The sequence below is a fragment of the Puntigrus tetrazona genome, chromosome 15 (assembly GCF_018831695.1).
Source record: "Puntigrus tetrazona isolate hp1 chromosome 15, ASM1883169v1, whole genome shotgun sequence".
Classification (NCBI taxonomy): domain Eukaryota; kingdom Metazoa; phylum Chordata; class Actinopteri; order Cypriniformes; family Cyprinidae; genus Puntigrus; species Puntigrus tetrazona.
In genome coordinates, this window is record NC_056713.1 from 9,237,721 (window position 1) to 9,252,109 (window position 14,389).

The 14,389-nt window shown below is 36.7% G+C and overlaps 2 protein-coding genes across 2 annotated transcripts; both read right to left on the reverse strand.

The window, feature by feature from the left end:
* Positions 1-300: 300 nt before the first annotated feature.
* mfsd8l1 (major facilitator superfamily domain containing 8-like 1) lies at positions 301-10,934 on the reverse strand. The gene is made up of 12 exons (XM_043259838.1): positions 10,522-10,934; positions 9,432-9,617; positions 8,995-9,057; positions 8,805-8,924; positions 7,750-7,829; positions 7,374-7,668; positions 7,022-7,095; positions 4,940-5,153; positions 4,752-4,874; positions 3,826-3,956; positions 3,671-3,756; positions 301-2,038 (listed from the first exon to the last, which is right to left on the reverse strand). The coding sequence occupies exons 1-11, from the start codon at positions 10,595-10,597 to the stop codon at positions 3,676-3,678; spliced, it is 1,443 nt and encodes a 480-aa protein (XP_043115773.1). The 5' UTR covers positions 10,598-10,934; the 3' UTR covers positions 301-2,038; positions 3,671-3,675.
* Positions 10,935-12,197: 1,263 nt separating this feature from the next.
* polr2h (RNA polymerase II, I and III subunit H) lies at positions 12,198-14,221 on the reverse strand. Its single transcript, XM_043259304.1, has 6 exons — positions 14,071-14,221; positions 13,782-13,905; positions 13,019-13,102; positions 12,844-12,937; positions 12,659-12,742; positions 12,198-12,503 (listed from the first exon to the last, which is right to left on the reverse strand). The coding sequence occupies exons 2-6, from the start codon at positions 13,852-13,854 to the stop codon at positions 12,386-12,388; spliced, it is 453 nt and encodes a 150-aa protein (XP_043115239.1). The 5' UTR covers positions 13,855-13,905; positions 14,071-14,221; the 3' UTR covers positions 12,198-12,385.
* Positions 14,222-14,389: the final 168 nt, after the last annotated feature.

Consider the following 14,389-nt stretch of genomic DNA (forward strand, 5'->3'; position numbering starts at 1 on the left):
TATATATATATATATATATATATATATGTATGTATGTATGTGTGTATATATATATATATATATATTATTAATAGTAAATAAGGTAATGGTTATGTTTAGTATTTGGTAGGATTAGAGACATTAATAAGTGCTCAATTACTACTAATAAATGGCTAATATTCTAGTGATATGCATGCTAATAATAACAAGTTAGGAGACCCTAAAATAAAGACTTACTGAAATTTCTTATTTTTGACCAACATCTACAATAGAATAGAAAAAAAAATTATGTAGACTTAACAAAAGTGAATTATCCAGATGTAGCTTGCTATGCCAATTTTTCATTTTATTAAGAGATACGGGGTAAAAAATAGGCTTCGTGGGAAAACAACAAAAGAGAAAAGGACCTGGATGATTCCCATCAGAACAAACAGTTTGAAACAGAAAATCTCATCTTTTCTTTTCTTTAACAAACAATCATTTCAGATTAATGATCCCACTGTTTTTAAGAATATTGTACGTTGTAAAAATTTAACAGAAAGTCATCAAAAACGGCCAAATTAATTCAGAAAATATAAAACCCGGACTAATATTAATACATGTGGTTGATAAGTAATAGATAAATAACAGCTGCAATAAAAGACAAAAGTAAAACTACATACAACCTTTAAACAAACATTTAAATGCGCACTTAAACGGTGCAGATCTGTAGCGCAAATTATGACAAAAATGTGTTTTATGGCCTCTGATTATTATGGGCTAAACATGCCAAAAAAAAAAATATTAACAAAACCATAGTCGTACTGCTCATTGATATTAATTGAAGAGTGCATATGTTACTGCATGTTGCAGTATTTTCACTGAAAAAAAATATATTGCTGGTGCTGAAAGGGAAACAGGGAGTGAGGGGTTTATTGTAGATTAATAAATTCAATATTTCTGTCATTCTTAATAGTGACTGGATGGTTTTATGTGGGTTAATGACGCCCTCTAGTGGATAGTTCCATATATATTCTACACTGATTCTACACTGATTCAGTGAACAATCATTTGAGATTTAATGTAATGCAAAATCAATTCTTATTGTAATAAGGCATTATTAAAATATATTTACGTTATATGTTGTTTAAAGCATCATTATATATTTTATAATATATAATATATATATTTATAAAAGAGAAGGGGAAAAAAAGAGACACAAAATGAAACTAACTGAAATTTAGTTTATTTAGTTCTTCCCTAAAACATTTCATACATTTTTAAATCATGCAAACGTTATGCTTGACCCTGTCATGCTTCGACGGTTCACCATTTAAAAATAATACTTTCGGTTTTATGAAATGAAACCATATTCTTTCGTTTGGTCAAATTCTATAGTTTACCGGTCGTCTTTGTTCAATTTGAACAGTTTTAGAAAAACAGATTCTAGGTATAGGAATATTAAACCGCTAAATTGTATAATAATATTAATAATGATTATGATGGTGATAATAATCAGAGTTGGAAAACAAATGTTTTGGAAATGTAATTATTAAAGTACTTTTCCCCCCCAATTTGACTTGTTTTTAATGCAGCCCTGTCACTTTTGGGCCTAAATCATTTTTATTCAAAAGAGCAGTAATCTTGAACGATAAATAAACGAATAATAAATAAATACTAATAATCGTGACGATTTTTGCATAAGTAAACATAATATGTATTAAATAATCAATCGATCAATCAATTCTAAACTTATTGCATTCATCTCTTTATTAATATGACACTCGTGAATGGATTTTCCCTCGGGATGTCTTTCGTTTTCAATCCCAAAACATTTCCATAGGAAATATAGCAGAAATGTGCATTCGTCCCGAGAGATGAAGAGAATCCAGAGAATCATCTCACGCGTCCATCAGCGTCTCGTTCGTCTTACCCACTCCCGCCGTCTCCAGACGTTGTCCCCTCGTCACTGATCAGCTGGAGCCAGTCGAACCTGCACTGATTTCCCGAGATCTAGTGAGCCGAGCGAATCGCTAACAGCTTTCTCGCCAACGACGGCACGAACTAGCTGACGTCAAACCTACGAACAAGGAAAGAGCATTGTTAAATGAGCCAATCTTTTACTTTGACTACTTATAGTCCATAAGGTCGATGCAAAAATAACAATAAAATATACCGATTAGCGATTACTGAGGTTCAAGTGATTAAGTCGTTTAAGCGAACGCAGAAAATTACGTTTTATTTAGCATAACTGGTCCTAAAAAGATCATTTTTGGGCAACATTATGGCCTTTTGCACCGATTTAGTACCGAAAGTGGGTACTAGGAAGTGATGCAACGTAAAAATGTAAGCAAAGTCATGCGAGCGATGGAGAATGTGTTTTTTTGGGTGTCGCTGGTTTCGTAATAACGGACGGGGAACGTCAAACGTATATGTCAAGCGACGGAAAGTCAACTAGCAGTGCTACGCGCTACACGACATTGAAGTCTTCAGGTAAACGCCTTTAAAAGGCGTTTTAGATCAAGGCGTATCCTTTCGGATGCGTTTAGCCAATCGGCCGACGGTTCCCACTACTGTTTTTGGACCCTACTCTGAAGATATTTTATTTCCTCCAATCGGAGGTCCTGGAACTAAAATAGTTCCTGCGCCGGGAACACGCCAAAGAGTGGGTTGTGCCACAATTAGCTCTATTAAGAGCCACGTGTTCCTCACGGTTTTGACACTTTGGACAAAGACGCTGCACGTTGTCCGGGTATAAATATTGATGTTCATTCTCCAGAGAACATTTCTGCACTGGTTTGGTTCTAATTCGATTGAAATTCGACTAGTTCAAAAAAAGTATGTTTTTCAAAAAATCCAAAATAGTCGAAAGTTTTGGCACTCCGTTACAACGGTATAAGACACTTGAGAGCCTGATGGGTGAGCAGTTATGAGTGAGTTTGCTCTTTCTCGTCGGGCCGATTGGGACGAGCCTTAGTGACGTTGTAGAAGGGGGTGGGTCCTATCATCCCGCAAAGCTTCAGGTCTCTTCACCTTACGGTTTGGTCTGCATGATCAGTTCTGGGTCAGAATGGTGATGTTTGAAAATTTTTTAAAAAACATATATTTTTGACGAAAACATGATGACGTAAAGTGAATTAATTTAAGTAGTTCTGTCTTATTTATTAATATTTTATTTTATGTTTAAAAAATTTATGTTTTTTACAGACATTTTTTAAATGTATAACATTTAAATAATTTCTAGATATTTGCTCCTCTTAAAAAACAACACAGAATACATTAAAAATAAATAATAAATAAATAAAATAGACTTTGCCAAAAATAATTAATACGAGTGTCTTTAAAATAATTTAATACTTTTGATATAAAAATGTTTTTACGTTTGTTTGTTTGTTGTCTGTTACACATGAAGAATTATTGAATATTGATTAACAATGAAAAAAAACTATAACATAATAATATATATAATAATTTTGCCTAGCTATTACTTATTGATTGCATAATAATTTTGAATAAAATACTCCATAACATCTCCTTTGTGATTTTTAAAATCATTGATTCAATATTTGACAAGGCTGTGAAAAAAATGATTTTCATAGCGATATTTGATGAAATTCAGGAGACAGAATTTAATATAATATTAGACGTAAATATCCCGCATGCATGCTGTTAAAAGATTACGCTATCAGTCTAAAGTTCATGCTGTGACTACCTGCGTCAGTCGTCTGAATCCGCTCCTATTGGACGGTCTGCGGCGACGGGGGCCACCAGCCGCTCATACGACACCACCATCATGATCTGTCAATCACAGAGACGTCTCAGCGTCTTTTCACACTCTCACGCATGCACAAGCTGCTCCAGACTCACGGTGAGCAGGGCGAGCAGGCCCATCATCAGCCCCAGCATGACGTAGAGGTTCGAGGTCAGACCGCCCGCCCAGAGGGGCCCGAGAATGGTGGCCAGTCCCCCGACAGAGCGCCGGATCCCCTGACTGAACCCTGAACACAAACACAGGCCCGAGCTTCGGCAAACACCCACTTGGAAACCAGAAAGACTAGAAACGTTTGCGCGTCGCCTGATAATGCCTCGCCTAAAAGTTGAAAAAGCCTGAGAGCTGTTTTTGAGCAAAGGTGTGGTCAGGCTGGAAGCTCGTTTTTGAGAGAATAGAGGCAGAATTGCGGGAAACTATCTTCAAGATTGCATGAAGACAACTGAGGGAAAGGTTCAGAGCTAAAAAGTCTGCAGTGTGAGAAAAAGTCAAAATTGTGAGAGATATATACTTGCGGAAGAGGAAAAAGTCCGAATTTTGAGAACAGTAAGCGTTCAGAATTGCGAGAAGAAAAATATGAATGGTATTGTGAAATATAAACTCGTGACTGCAAGAAAAATGTCAGAAAAAAAAATGTAAAAAAAAATTTGAGAAAATAGTCAGGCGTGAGGCAAAAAAAAAATCATAATTGCAAAAAAGAAAATCTGAATAGCGGAAAGTCAGAATTGTGAGATATAAACTCGTGATTGCAAAAAAAAAAAAATTGGGATAAAAAAATTAAATTGCAAAAAAAAGCGAATTGACGGAAAAAGGTCATAATTGTGAGAAAAAGACTAAAAAATAAATAACTGTCAGAATTGCAGGAAAATAAATAACTGCAAGAAAAGTCAAATTTCCAAGAAAAATTCAGATTTTCAAAATATAAACTTAAGAATTGCGAATTCTGGAATCAGAATAAAATGTATCGAATTCCTGAGCTATTTCTAGGCACTTACTAAGCAGCTACGGTCTTCTTAGCACTGACCTTGCGTCTTCTCTGATGTAATTTTGGAGAAGAGCGACACCTGGGCGACAGCCACAAAAGGAAGGCCCAGGACCTGAAGGAAAACGCCAATGATGAACTCCGCCAGCTGCCACGCAAATCCTCCTGAACCAAAGAAACAACGGTGAGCCGTGAGGGGTTTAACAGCTTACGGTTCTGTGCGCTCTTACCCTGAGGATTGGCCAGGAAGATCAGGCACCAGACGCAGGAGATGTTGCAGAGGATGAGGCCGACGGCCAGGACCACTCGCTCCGCCGCGCGCTTGCTCAACCAGCGCACGAACAGGAAGCCGGCGATCACCTCCACGCCACACACACAGTACATGATGCTGTTCTCCAACTCGCCGAAGTTAAAGAACTTCTGCGTCAGAGGCGTCACCATAGTCTGGAGGGACGACGTCATCGGACAAAATGTTTTCAATCTTACCTCTATGTAGGACTCAGTCGAAAAGCTTCATTATATGTACTAAATTAACTCGATTCAAAACATTCGAAACCACGTGACTGAGGTGTAGTGAGAAATAAACTATTTGGGATGCTATATGGCGCAATTAAAATGAGTTTTGAAGGCTTGTTGACATTTTTCTGGTTTGCTGCAAAACTCGTGTAACTGTCAAATCTAAATTCAGATTCAGAATCAGAATTACAGTTCATTCCATTTAGGTTCTGTTGTGAAGGGGCTGTGTGCATGCTGTGATCGCAATTTAATTCTAATTCAAATTCATTAAAATTCCAGTTGAACATTTTGTGAAGCTAGCGGCAAATTCAATTCAAACGGCAAATCAAATCAAATTTATTCTAAATTTATAGAATGCATAGAATGCATAGAATTAGATTCAAATTCCATATCAACCTTAAGTGAACTGTGTGGCAAATTTAAATTTCAAATCAAATCTAACCAATTTCAGTTACAATTCTATTTCCAACTCATTCAAATTTCTGTATACAGCAAATTGAATTAAATTTCTAAATCAATTCTAATTTCAATTCACACGCATTCAAATTCCAATTCAGCATTCTGTGAAGTGTACGGCAAATTCAATAAAACTTCCGACTGAAATAAATTCAATTCTAATTTCAAGTCAAATGCACTTAAATTACAATTCAGCCTTTTTATGCACTGTGTGGCAAATTGCGCATTCAAGTTCAAATCAATTCAAATTCGAATTCAACATTCTGTGAACTCGAATCAATTAAATTCCAATTCCAGTTCCAATTCAAAATCATTAAAACTCCAATTTAACATTTTATGGAGTTTACAGCAAATTCAATTCAAATACCTGGTCAAATCAATGCAATTTCATATCCCGTTCAATTTTAAATTCCATGGAGACAGTTCAAAATTTTATACAAATTCATCCAATTCCACATGTGGTGAAATAGTTTTTTCAATTTTAATTCTAATTCATGAACTAACAGCGTCAATGATATATATATATATATATATATATATATATATATATATGCCAAACCTGGTAGTATAGGAGTGTGTGTGTGTGTTGGTATTTGTGGTTTATGGGGACACTAATTTGTTTAATGAGGGTATGACAGAGGTACTACAACTGTCCCATCTGTAAACCCCGCCCACTTAGTTACTGTTGCTCACTGTTTCACAATGACAGCTGCAGTGGGAAAACCTTTTCCCGCTATGTTTTTACATTAGTATGGACTCACTAATATCAACATCTCTAGTTTTAACATTCTGCTTGAGCAAATGAAAACTCAATAAGCGCATGACAACCAGAAAATGAACCTTTTTGTCTTCATTTCTATTTAGGTTTAGGGACACTGAATGCTCTGTTTTGTTCGGATGTCACGAAATTCAATAAAATAACTTTTTCGCCTATCCTCTAAGGATCCCTGGATTCAGTGTTACAAGTACCCCAGACGAACTGTTTGTCTTTTTTTAAAGCATGAACCCCATAAAAAACGATTTGGTTTTCTCTAATGTGCTGAAACCTACAGATGTCCGAGTTCCTCTCTCCGTGCAGCTGATACTCGACTACCATTGGCTCATCTGCGCTCGAGAGGAGGGGCTTAGCGATTGAAAGATGGTTTATGAAGACACTGCCAATGTCCCAGTAATTCAAAAGGCGTAAAAAACATATTAAATAGTGTTTTTTTTGAAAATCAAAGAAGTTTCCTGTAGGGTAATAGCACGTACAGTGTGTACCGTATAAAAACCATTACTCCTATGGAGAGTCCCCATAAACCACAAATGCCAATGTGTGTGTGTGTGTGTGTGTTTCTCACCTCCAGAGCCGTCTGATTAAACAGCGTGATAAACTGAGCAGCCAACAGCACAACCACCTCCTCTCTGACGAACTCTGAAAGAAGAAAGAAATTAAACACACAGATGGATTTTTAACCGAACTCATGCCCATAGATCTGTCTGAAATTTAGAGCACAATAACCTGTTTTATTACATAGTCAGTAAACACTCAAATATGTCTAGGAATCCAGATTTAGTTTATATCTAGTGAGCTTTAAATTTCAACATGTAGGTGTGTGGTGTTCAACACTACCAAGCTTTAAATAAGCTAAGGTCTACAGAGCTTTGAAAATCTGTAAGGGCAGATTTGATCATCTGTAATTTAGTCCTTGCCTCTGCTGGCACTGAAGTTCCTGAAGGGGCTGGAGTCGACCTCCTCAGGTGGAGGTGAAACGCGGCTCACGTCTCCGTTGGCCACTGAAGAGCTCCTGGACTGGACACTGGTGACCGTCCCGTAGGAGCCGGTGAGCTCATTGGGCCCAACTAAAGGTTTTCCCTCTTCTTCCTCCTGCTCCACCTCCTCCTGCTCCACTCCGTTCCTCTGATGCGTTTCGTCTTGAGGAGTGAAGTCCCAGTACAAGAACAGGACCACGAACTGAAGAAGGATCCACAGCAAGCACATGAAGAGCTGAAACGCAATAAATACGTTTATTATACATTTGCAAATGTCCGGATGTTTCAAACAGTGTGAACTTAGTCGAGATCTTACCCCCGGGGAAGTATATTTGTTGACTGTAAAAGGTCCGATCTGGAAGTTACAGAGTCTGAGAAAGATATTGAATGCAGGACCTAGAAGATGATACAAAAAAAAACGATACGATTAGGAACTATACTCTCGATCCACATCCTGCTGCGATTATTACGCAGGAGTAAGAGTATAGCTCCTAGTCATATCAGCCTAGAAAACGGCAACTTTATATTTTCCGTCGGATTGGGAACGCGATGGAACTACAGAAGAGTCGGGTTTTAAATAGGAAAAATATCGAAAGGACTTTGGTCATTTCTGAACGCGATGCTACTGGTCTAATTGGATTCAATGATCTATGCTAAGCTAGGCTAAAACTGCTATCGCCAGACCCGGAGATGGGATGAGTAGATTCCAAAACGGTAAAACTTATTAGCTCTGGGGGAATTGGAGAAGGAGCCTATTTCGAAAAAAAAGAGAATTGTTCCTTTAAGATGGTTTAGATCCTACTTTTCCGATCGCCATCAGTTTGTCTGTTTAAACAAGGAATCATCTCAGTTAAATCCAGCAAAGTATGGAGTACCACCAGGATTTGTCCTATTGGCAGTATTAGTAAAAAATACAGGATTAGTCTGCATTGTTATGCTGATGATACTCAAATATATTTAAACAAGAAACTTCTAAATGGCTCAAGCTAACAGAATGTGTCAAAAGTATTTTACATTTGGATAAGACATAGATATTACTAAGAAAAATATGGTTAATTTATTATTATTATTATTTATTATTTATGTTTATACATATTGTATTTATAATATAAATTATATTATTATAAATATATACATGTATATATTTTCGAAATATATATTCTATGTGTTTGTCTTATATATATATATATATATATATATATATATATATATATATATATATATACGTATATATATTATTTTTGTTTTTAATTTTTTGCAATTAACACGATTAATCATTGCCCAGCACTAGCATCGACCACTGAAATGTTTATTGCACAATCCTAATTTTCATTTTCATTTCATTTTACCTGCTGATTTATTTTTACTGACCAATGAGAAGCCCAGCTTGACGGCAGGCCATAACCGCAGCAAAAACAGTCGAACGGTCCTCAGGGGCTGTATTTCTAGTCAAGAAGCCAAAGATCGATGATCCAGCACCAGTGCCAATACCTAGAGCATTACAAAACGGTCAGATCACTAAAGCGTTAAATAACCTTAAAGAATTGGACCGAAATCTCACCTGCAACTAGACGACTGCCGAGCAATAACCACTTGGAGTATCCCATAAAATACATGAAATTACCTGAAAAACGACAGAATGAGATGTTACCCACAAGCCACCAACATCGCAAGTGTTATTTTCATTTAAAGGAGCGTGCATGAGTTTGTCTTCATCAGATTCGGAGAAATGCAGCATTGCCAATGAAAGCGAATGGGTGCCGTTAAAAAGATGGATTTGTTTCTTATAAAAACACAGCTGCCTGATCCGCAGCACATCAGTTGGTGGTCTGGAGCAGCGTGGATTATTTGTGGAGTACTGTTCGGGCTCTCATTCCGACGGCACCCATTGGCGACCAATCTGAAGAAGACGCAAACTCATCTACATCGTGGATCGGATGAAGGCGAGAGCATTTTCACCTCCTGGGTAAACTATCATTCACTTGAGTGCATGCTCACCGACGATCTCGAAGACATTGGCAAACAGGATGATTTTCTTGGTGGTGTGCGTGCGATCCGACCAGAAGCCAAACAAAGGGCCCGCGAGAAGCCCGCTGAAGCTGAACGCCGATAGGCTGAGACCAAGAAAGTACGGCGCTGCGCTCAGCGTCTGCAGATACCTCCATATCGTGGGCAAAATCACCGCTGAAACGAAAGAGGACACACATTAATGCATTGCGGGCATGCCGATTTTTTAACTATTAACTTGACTGCTAGTTAGATTAGTAACTAACGGCAGTACATTAACGGAGAAACTCTGTGACATTCTGTTCTGAAAAAATCTTAAGAATCTCTGAAAACAAAGAGCCATTCTGAGACAGGCATGCGTCATATATAAAGACACGTTTTATTAGAAACGATCATTTTTATTAGCATTATCAAGTTATACATGAACGTGACACAGTCTGTTTGTTATTATTGATGGGTATTTACATCAAGAATTATCCTGATTATATGAAACACCTGGCTACATTATCATTATTATTATTATTATTATTATTATTATTATTATATGTCCCATTATTATTATGTTCTAGTGTGGGGTTTTAGTTCAAATCAAATTTTAATGCGACGTTTTGCGTAAATTTGAAATCAAATTATATTCCCATTAAAAAAAATCATGTGGCAAATCTATTCAAATTCCATTTCAGCTCTACACGAAGCGGGAAAACTCTATTAAAATTCCAATTCAATTCCAAATCCAAATGTAACATTCTGCCCAGTGACAATTCTAATCCCAAATGCAATTAAATGCGAAAAGATATTTAACTACTGTAACTTTGACCATATTATTTATAGCATTGTTTCACGTATGTACGCGTAGGTTTCATTTGACGTAGGAAACGCGCGTTAATAATTACAATGATAACAATGCGCACGTAACAAAATAAATAATATTCGCTATATATAATGTCATACTGATATTATATGTGAATATATGTACTTTAAAATAATTGTGCTATGTGTATTGATGGTGTCAGACGCTGTCACCGACTCGAATGTAAACTATTGTCCCTAACGCTGTACCTGAGACCAGTAGCGTACTCACCGTACTCGATCCCGCTCAGTAAGAAGATCAGTCCTATAGTGAAGAAGGTCAGTCTCCTCTTGCGTCTGTAGTCCATTTTACTCTCTTTTCGACACGTATGACTTTCCACAGAGATTCTGACCCGTTTCAGTCGCGGCACGTAATGATCAGGACGCCGCGACCAATTACCTCAGCGCTCTCTAGCGCGCTGCATACTACGTTGCATACTACGTTGCATACTACACAAGCGCGCTTAAAAAAAACCGCGTCCCAGCGGCGCTGCGGTGTACTTCATACGGCTCCTCTCGACAGACAGCAGCAGATAACATGTCAGTGCTTTTTAAAACAATACGTGCATTATTTGAACGCCGTGATTTTGACGGCGGCCGCGGTAAAGCGCGCGCCCCGGGAGCGTCTCTCTCTCTCTCTCTGGCGTCACTACCGGTCGCCGCGACGCTCATCTCTGTCACCTTGCTATTAAAAGTTCGATTCACTCATCAAAAAAATTACTTAAACTACGCGAATATAACGAACACGACCATAACACGAAAGATGCCTCCTACTCAGCCGTTCAAACAATTCATTATTTGACCATCATTAGATTTGCTACACTGATATTCAGTATGCTGTACTAAAAATATTTTAAAAGTGTAAACTTGTAAGTCCACTCTGTAAGTGCAGATTTTACCAAAACATTATATTATTGACTGCTAAATGTTCATCAAAACCCCAGACGTTATTTTCCAGAAGTTGGATTGTGTTTGTATGCGTTTTATAGTTGCATTAAAAGTTATTATAATTCTTTTTTTTTTACAAAAGTAAAAACGCAAGGTGTTTTAAGACTGTATACTTTGTTTTTACAATAAAAGTTTTGTACATTTATTGCCGGAAAATGACATATGGTTTTTGGAATGGGGTTTCGACATTTAAAGATGATCAAATAACCATTGGAGACCTTTTCTGACACTGCATAAGATTTTTTTTTTACTAGAACAATCTTTTCTAGTAAGATCTAAACTTGCAACTGCAAATTATAAAATATATTTTCAACATTTCAGATTTTTGAAAACGTCAGAATTGGGATGAAAAAAGTTGCAATGACGTTTAAAAAAAAAAAAAAATGTATATATATATATATATATATATATATACACAAAAATAATCATAAAATATTTAAAAAAGATTATATATATATATATATATATATATATATATATATATATATATATATATATATATATATATTCATTCATTCAGAGGAAAAAAAATACGTTTTCATAAGAAACATTTCCTTATCAGTTACAAAAAAATGATTTAAAAAATCTGATTTATAATTTTCTGTATATAACTATGATGTAAAAGTCTTTCACATGCGACAGTAATCAGGGGTTAAATGTCACATTCAGGGCCCTCGGCAGACTGCAGACTAGCCATCTTGTGATTTCCATTACAGTCCTCACACTGCCGCGTTCATGTTCTTTAAATCGAATCAAACTGGATTCTCTTTTACGCTGAGATGCAATCTTCGGCTGTTTTTTTTTTACATTTGCTCACATTCACACAGCCCAGGACGAAACTAAGCTCATGCTCAGTAAACACAATTTAACGGTTTAAAAGAAAAGAAACATACAAAATCAAACCCATTTCGTTAATGTGATTCAATCGATACGTTTAGGCCCGAAGCGGTGAACACGCAATAAAAGAAACGACGAGGCAGTTTAATCAACTGAACATTCAGATCATTTGAATATAAAACCACATATATTTTTTTAAATGTAACCGACCAATTTCCAGACAAGTTTCCACAAAAGGAAAGCCACCAAAAAAAACAATATAAAAAAAAAAAAAAATCTGGTTTTCTCAGTCCTCAGAAGTGAGCGAAAAATCAAAAAGCAAGTTTCTTCATGAGCAGATAGACCCTGGAGTCCACCTCAAATCCGTGCAGGTTGTTAGCGTCTCCCTGAAGTCTCATCAGCAGACCTCCGTAAGACACGTACGCAGACCTGCTCGCACACACACACACACACACACACACACAGGTCAGCCATAAATCAAATCTGAAGTCATATTTGCATGCATTTAGAAATGTTAAAGCAAGCAAATAAACACACACATATACATACATGCATTAAAAACTATCCAAAAAGCTGAAACTCACAGTCTTGTAGCTGCTTCTGTTGAGGTTTCGTCTCCTTCAATCCTATAAACCTTTCCGTACATGACGTAATCGAACTGGTCAGCCCTGAAAATGTGAATGCATTTTAAAAAGTGAATGCAGTTTATTCGTCCTCCAGAAATCATTCTAATATGCTGCTCGAGAAATATATATATATACACATGTACCTGGAGGGTCTGTCATCCTGAGGGTTGTACTCCCCGTCATCCGGCGTCCCGTCCTCATACAGCGTGCTGGCGATCACCAGTCTGAACTTATCACCTGAGAAAAATGACACGCCGTCATGAGAAGGACGCCGTAGCAGAAGAAGAACAGCGGAGGAAGAGCAAAGCGAGCGCTCACCGAGATCTACGGGATAAATCTGGATGTTCACGTCGAGGATCAGGTCCATTTTGAAAGACTCGCTTTCACAGTGAAGACGGGATACTAATAACAGCAGAAGCAAATGTAGTCAGAATTTCCGAAATTGATCCCTCCCACTGAATTCATTTTAGCAGAAAGCAAACGGAGATGTCACTTGGACATGCTACATCCTCTCGGCCGTTGCTAAATGCGTTCATCACAGCTCTTCCCTCACAACAGCCTTTATTGTGGTTTCACAAAACTGTTTTTTTTAAATAGCCATTCTTAAAGTAGTACTTACATAAAAAAAAAAAAACATGACTAAATATAAAACGATCCTGCGTTTTAATGTTATTAGTGCTTTTAAAGAACACACATCTTAATATGTAAATCCCGCTTTGATAACGGATACCGGAAAACCCATTTAAAGATGACAATAATAAAAAAAATTTAAAATTTTTTTTTAAATCACCGTTCTCATTCAAACGTTCACATTAAAAAACATGAATGAGTAAAACTAAATACATAAAAGCAAGTTCAAATCCATTCATTTTTATATACATCAAGTTTACATTTAATGTATTTTTTTAAGTAGAATTTGATATAATGTAATGTAAAAAAAAAAAAAAAAAAAATAATTCCAATAACGGAAATACAAAACAGCATAAAAAGATTTATTTCAATACACACACACACACACACACACACACACACACACACACACACACACACACACACACACACACACACACAATCATCTCACCCCTGTCAAACTTTTTCCCGTCTGGATCAATATCCTTGACATCAAAGATATCCTCAAACAGAATTCCAGCCATTTACACACGAACTTATCTCTAAATGGAAAAGTCCTCAGTTGGTGATGTATCCTGGTAAAAAAACAAAAAGAGATTAATATTTCGCCTAAAACCCTGTTTAGGTTTAGAAAACACACATTGTATGTGGATAAAGCCTCAACCTGACAGCATTCTAACGCTATCAGGTGCAGTAGTTCATCGCCCATTCAATAAACGATTTGTGCAGATATTACATACTTTCTCCGGGTATGAGGCGCGCGAGATCGCTCCAGTGACAAATATGAAATATCAGCTGTGCAAAAAACAACAACTTTCTTCTCATTCAACACATCTGAAACATGCCGCGAAACAATGTGCTTCACCTCTGGTCACGTGATGTACTACTACTTCCGGGTCAGGGCTCGCCTTTACGACAGCTGAGTACTGAGACGTAATATAAATAAATAAATTAATGAATTTAAATATTTGTTTTTTGTACAAATGACTTAACCTTTAATCCGCTTGACTGCTCTAATAACAGGAATGGGTTTTATATATATATATATATATATATATA

What these genes read in the sequence shown, in the direction of transcription:
- polr2h (XM_043259304.1), bottom strand. Translation starts at nt 13,854, where the DNA reads ATGGCTGGAATTCTGTTTGAGGATATCTTTGATGTCAAGGATATTGAT. An exon ending in CGGGAAAAAGTTTGACAGGG is followed by an intron (nt 13,103 to 13,781) that starts GTGAGATGATTG and finishes TGCTGTTATTAG; the next exon opens with TATCCCGTCTTCACTGTGAA. An exon ending in CAGGATGACAGACCCTCCAG is followed by an intron (nt 12,743 to 12,843) that starts GTACATGTGTAT and finishes TCACATTTTCAG; the next exon opens with GGCTGACCAGTTCGATTACG.
- mfsd8l1 (XM_043259838.1), bottom strand. Translation starts at nt 10,597, where the DNA reads ATGGACTACAGACGCAAGAGGAGACTGACCTTCTTCACTATAGGACTG. An exon ending in ACAAATATACTTCCCCGGGG is followed by an intron (nt 7,669 to 7,749) that starts GTAAGATCTCGA and finishes ATTGCGTTTCAG; the next exon opens with CTCTTCATGTGCTTGCTGTG. An exon ending in GAACTTCAGTGCCAGCAGAG is followed by an intron (nt 7,096 to 7,373) that starts GCAAGGACTAAA and finishes TTCTTCTTTCAG; the next exon opens with AGTTCGTCAGAGAGGAGGTG.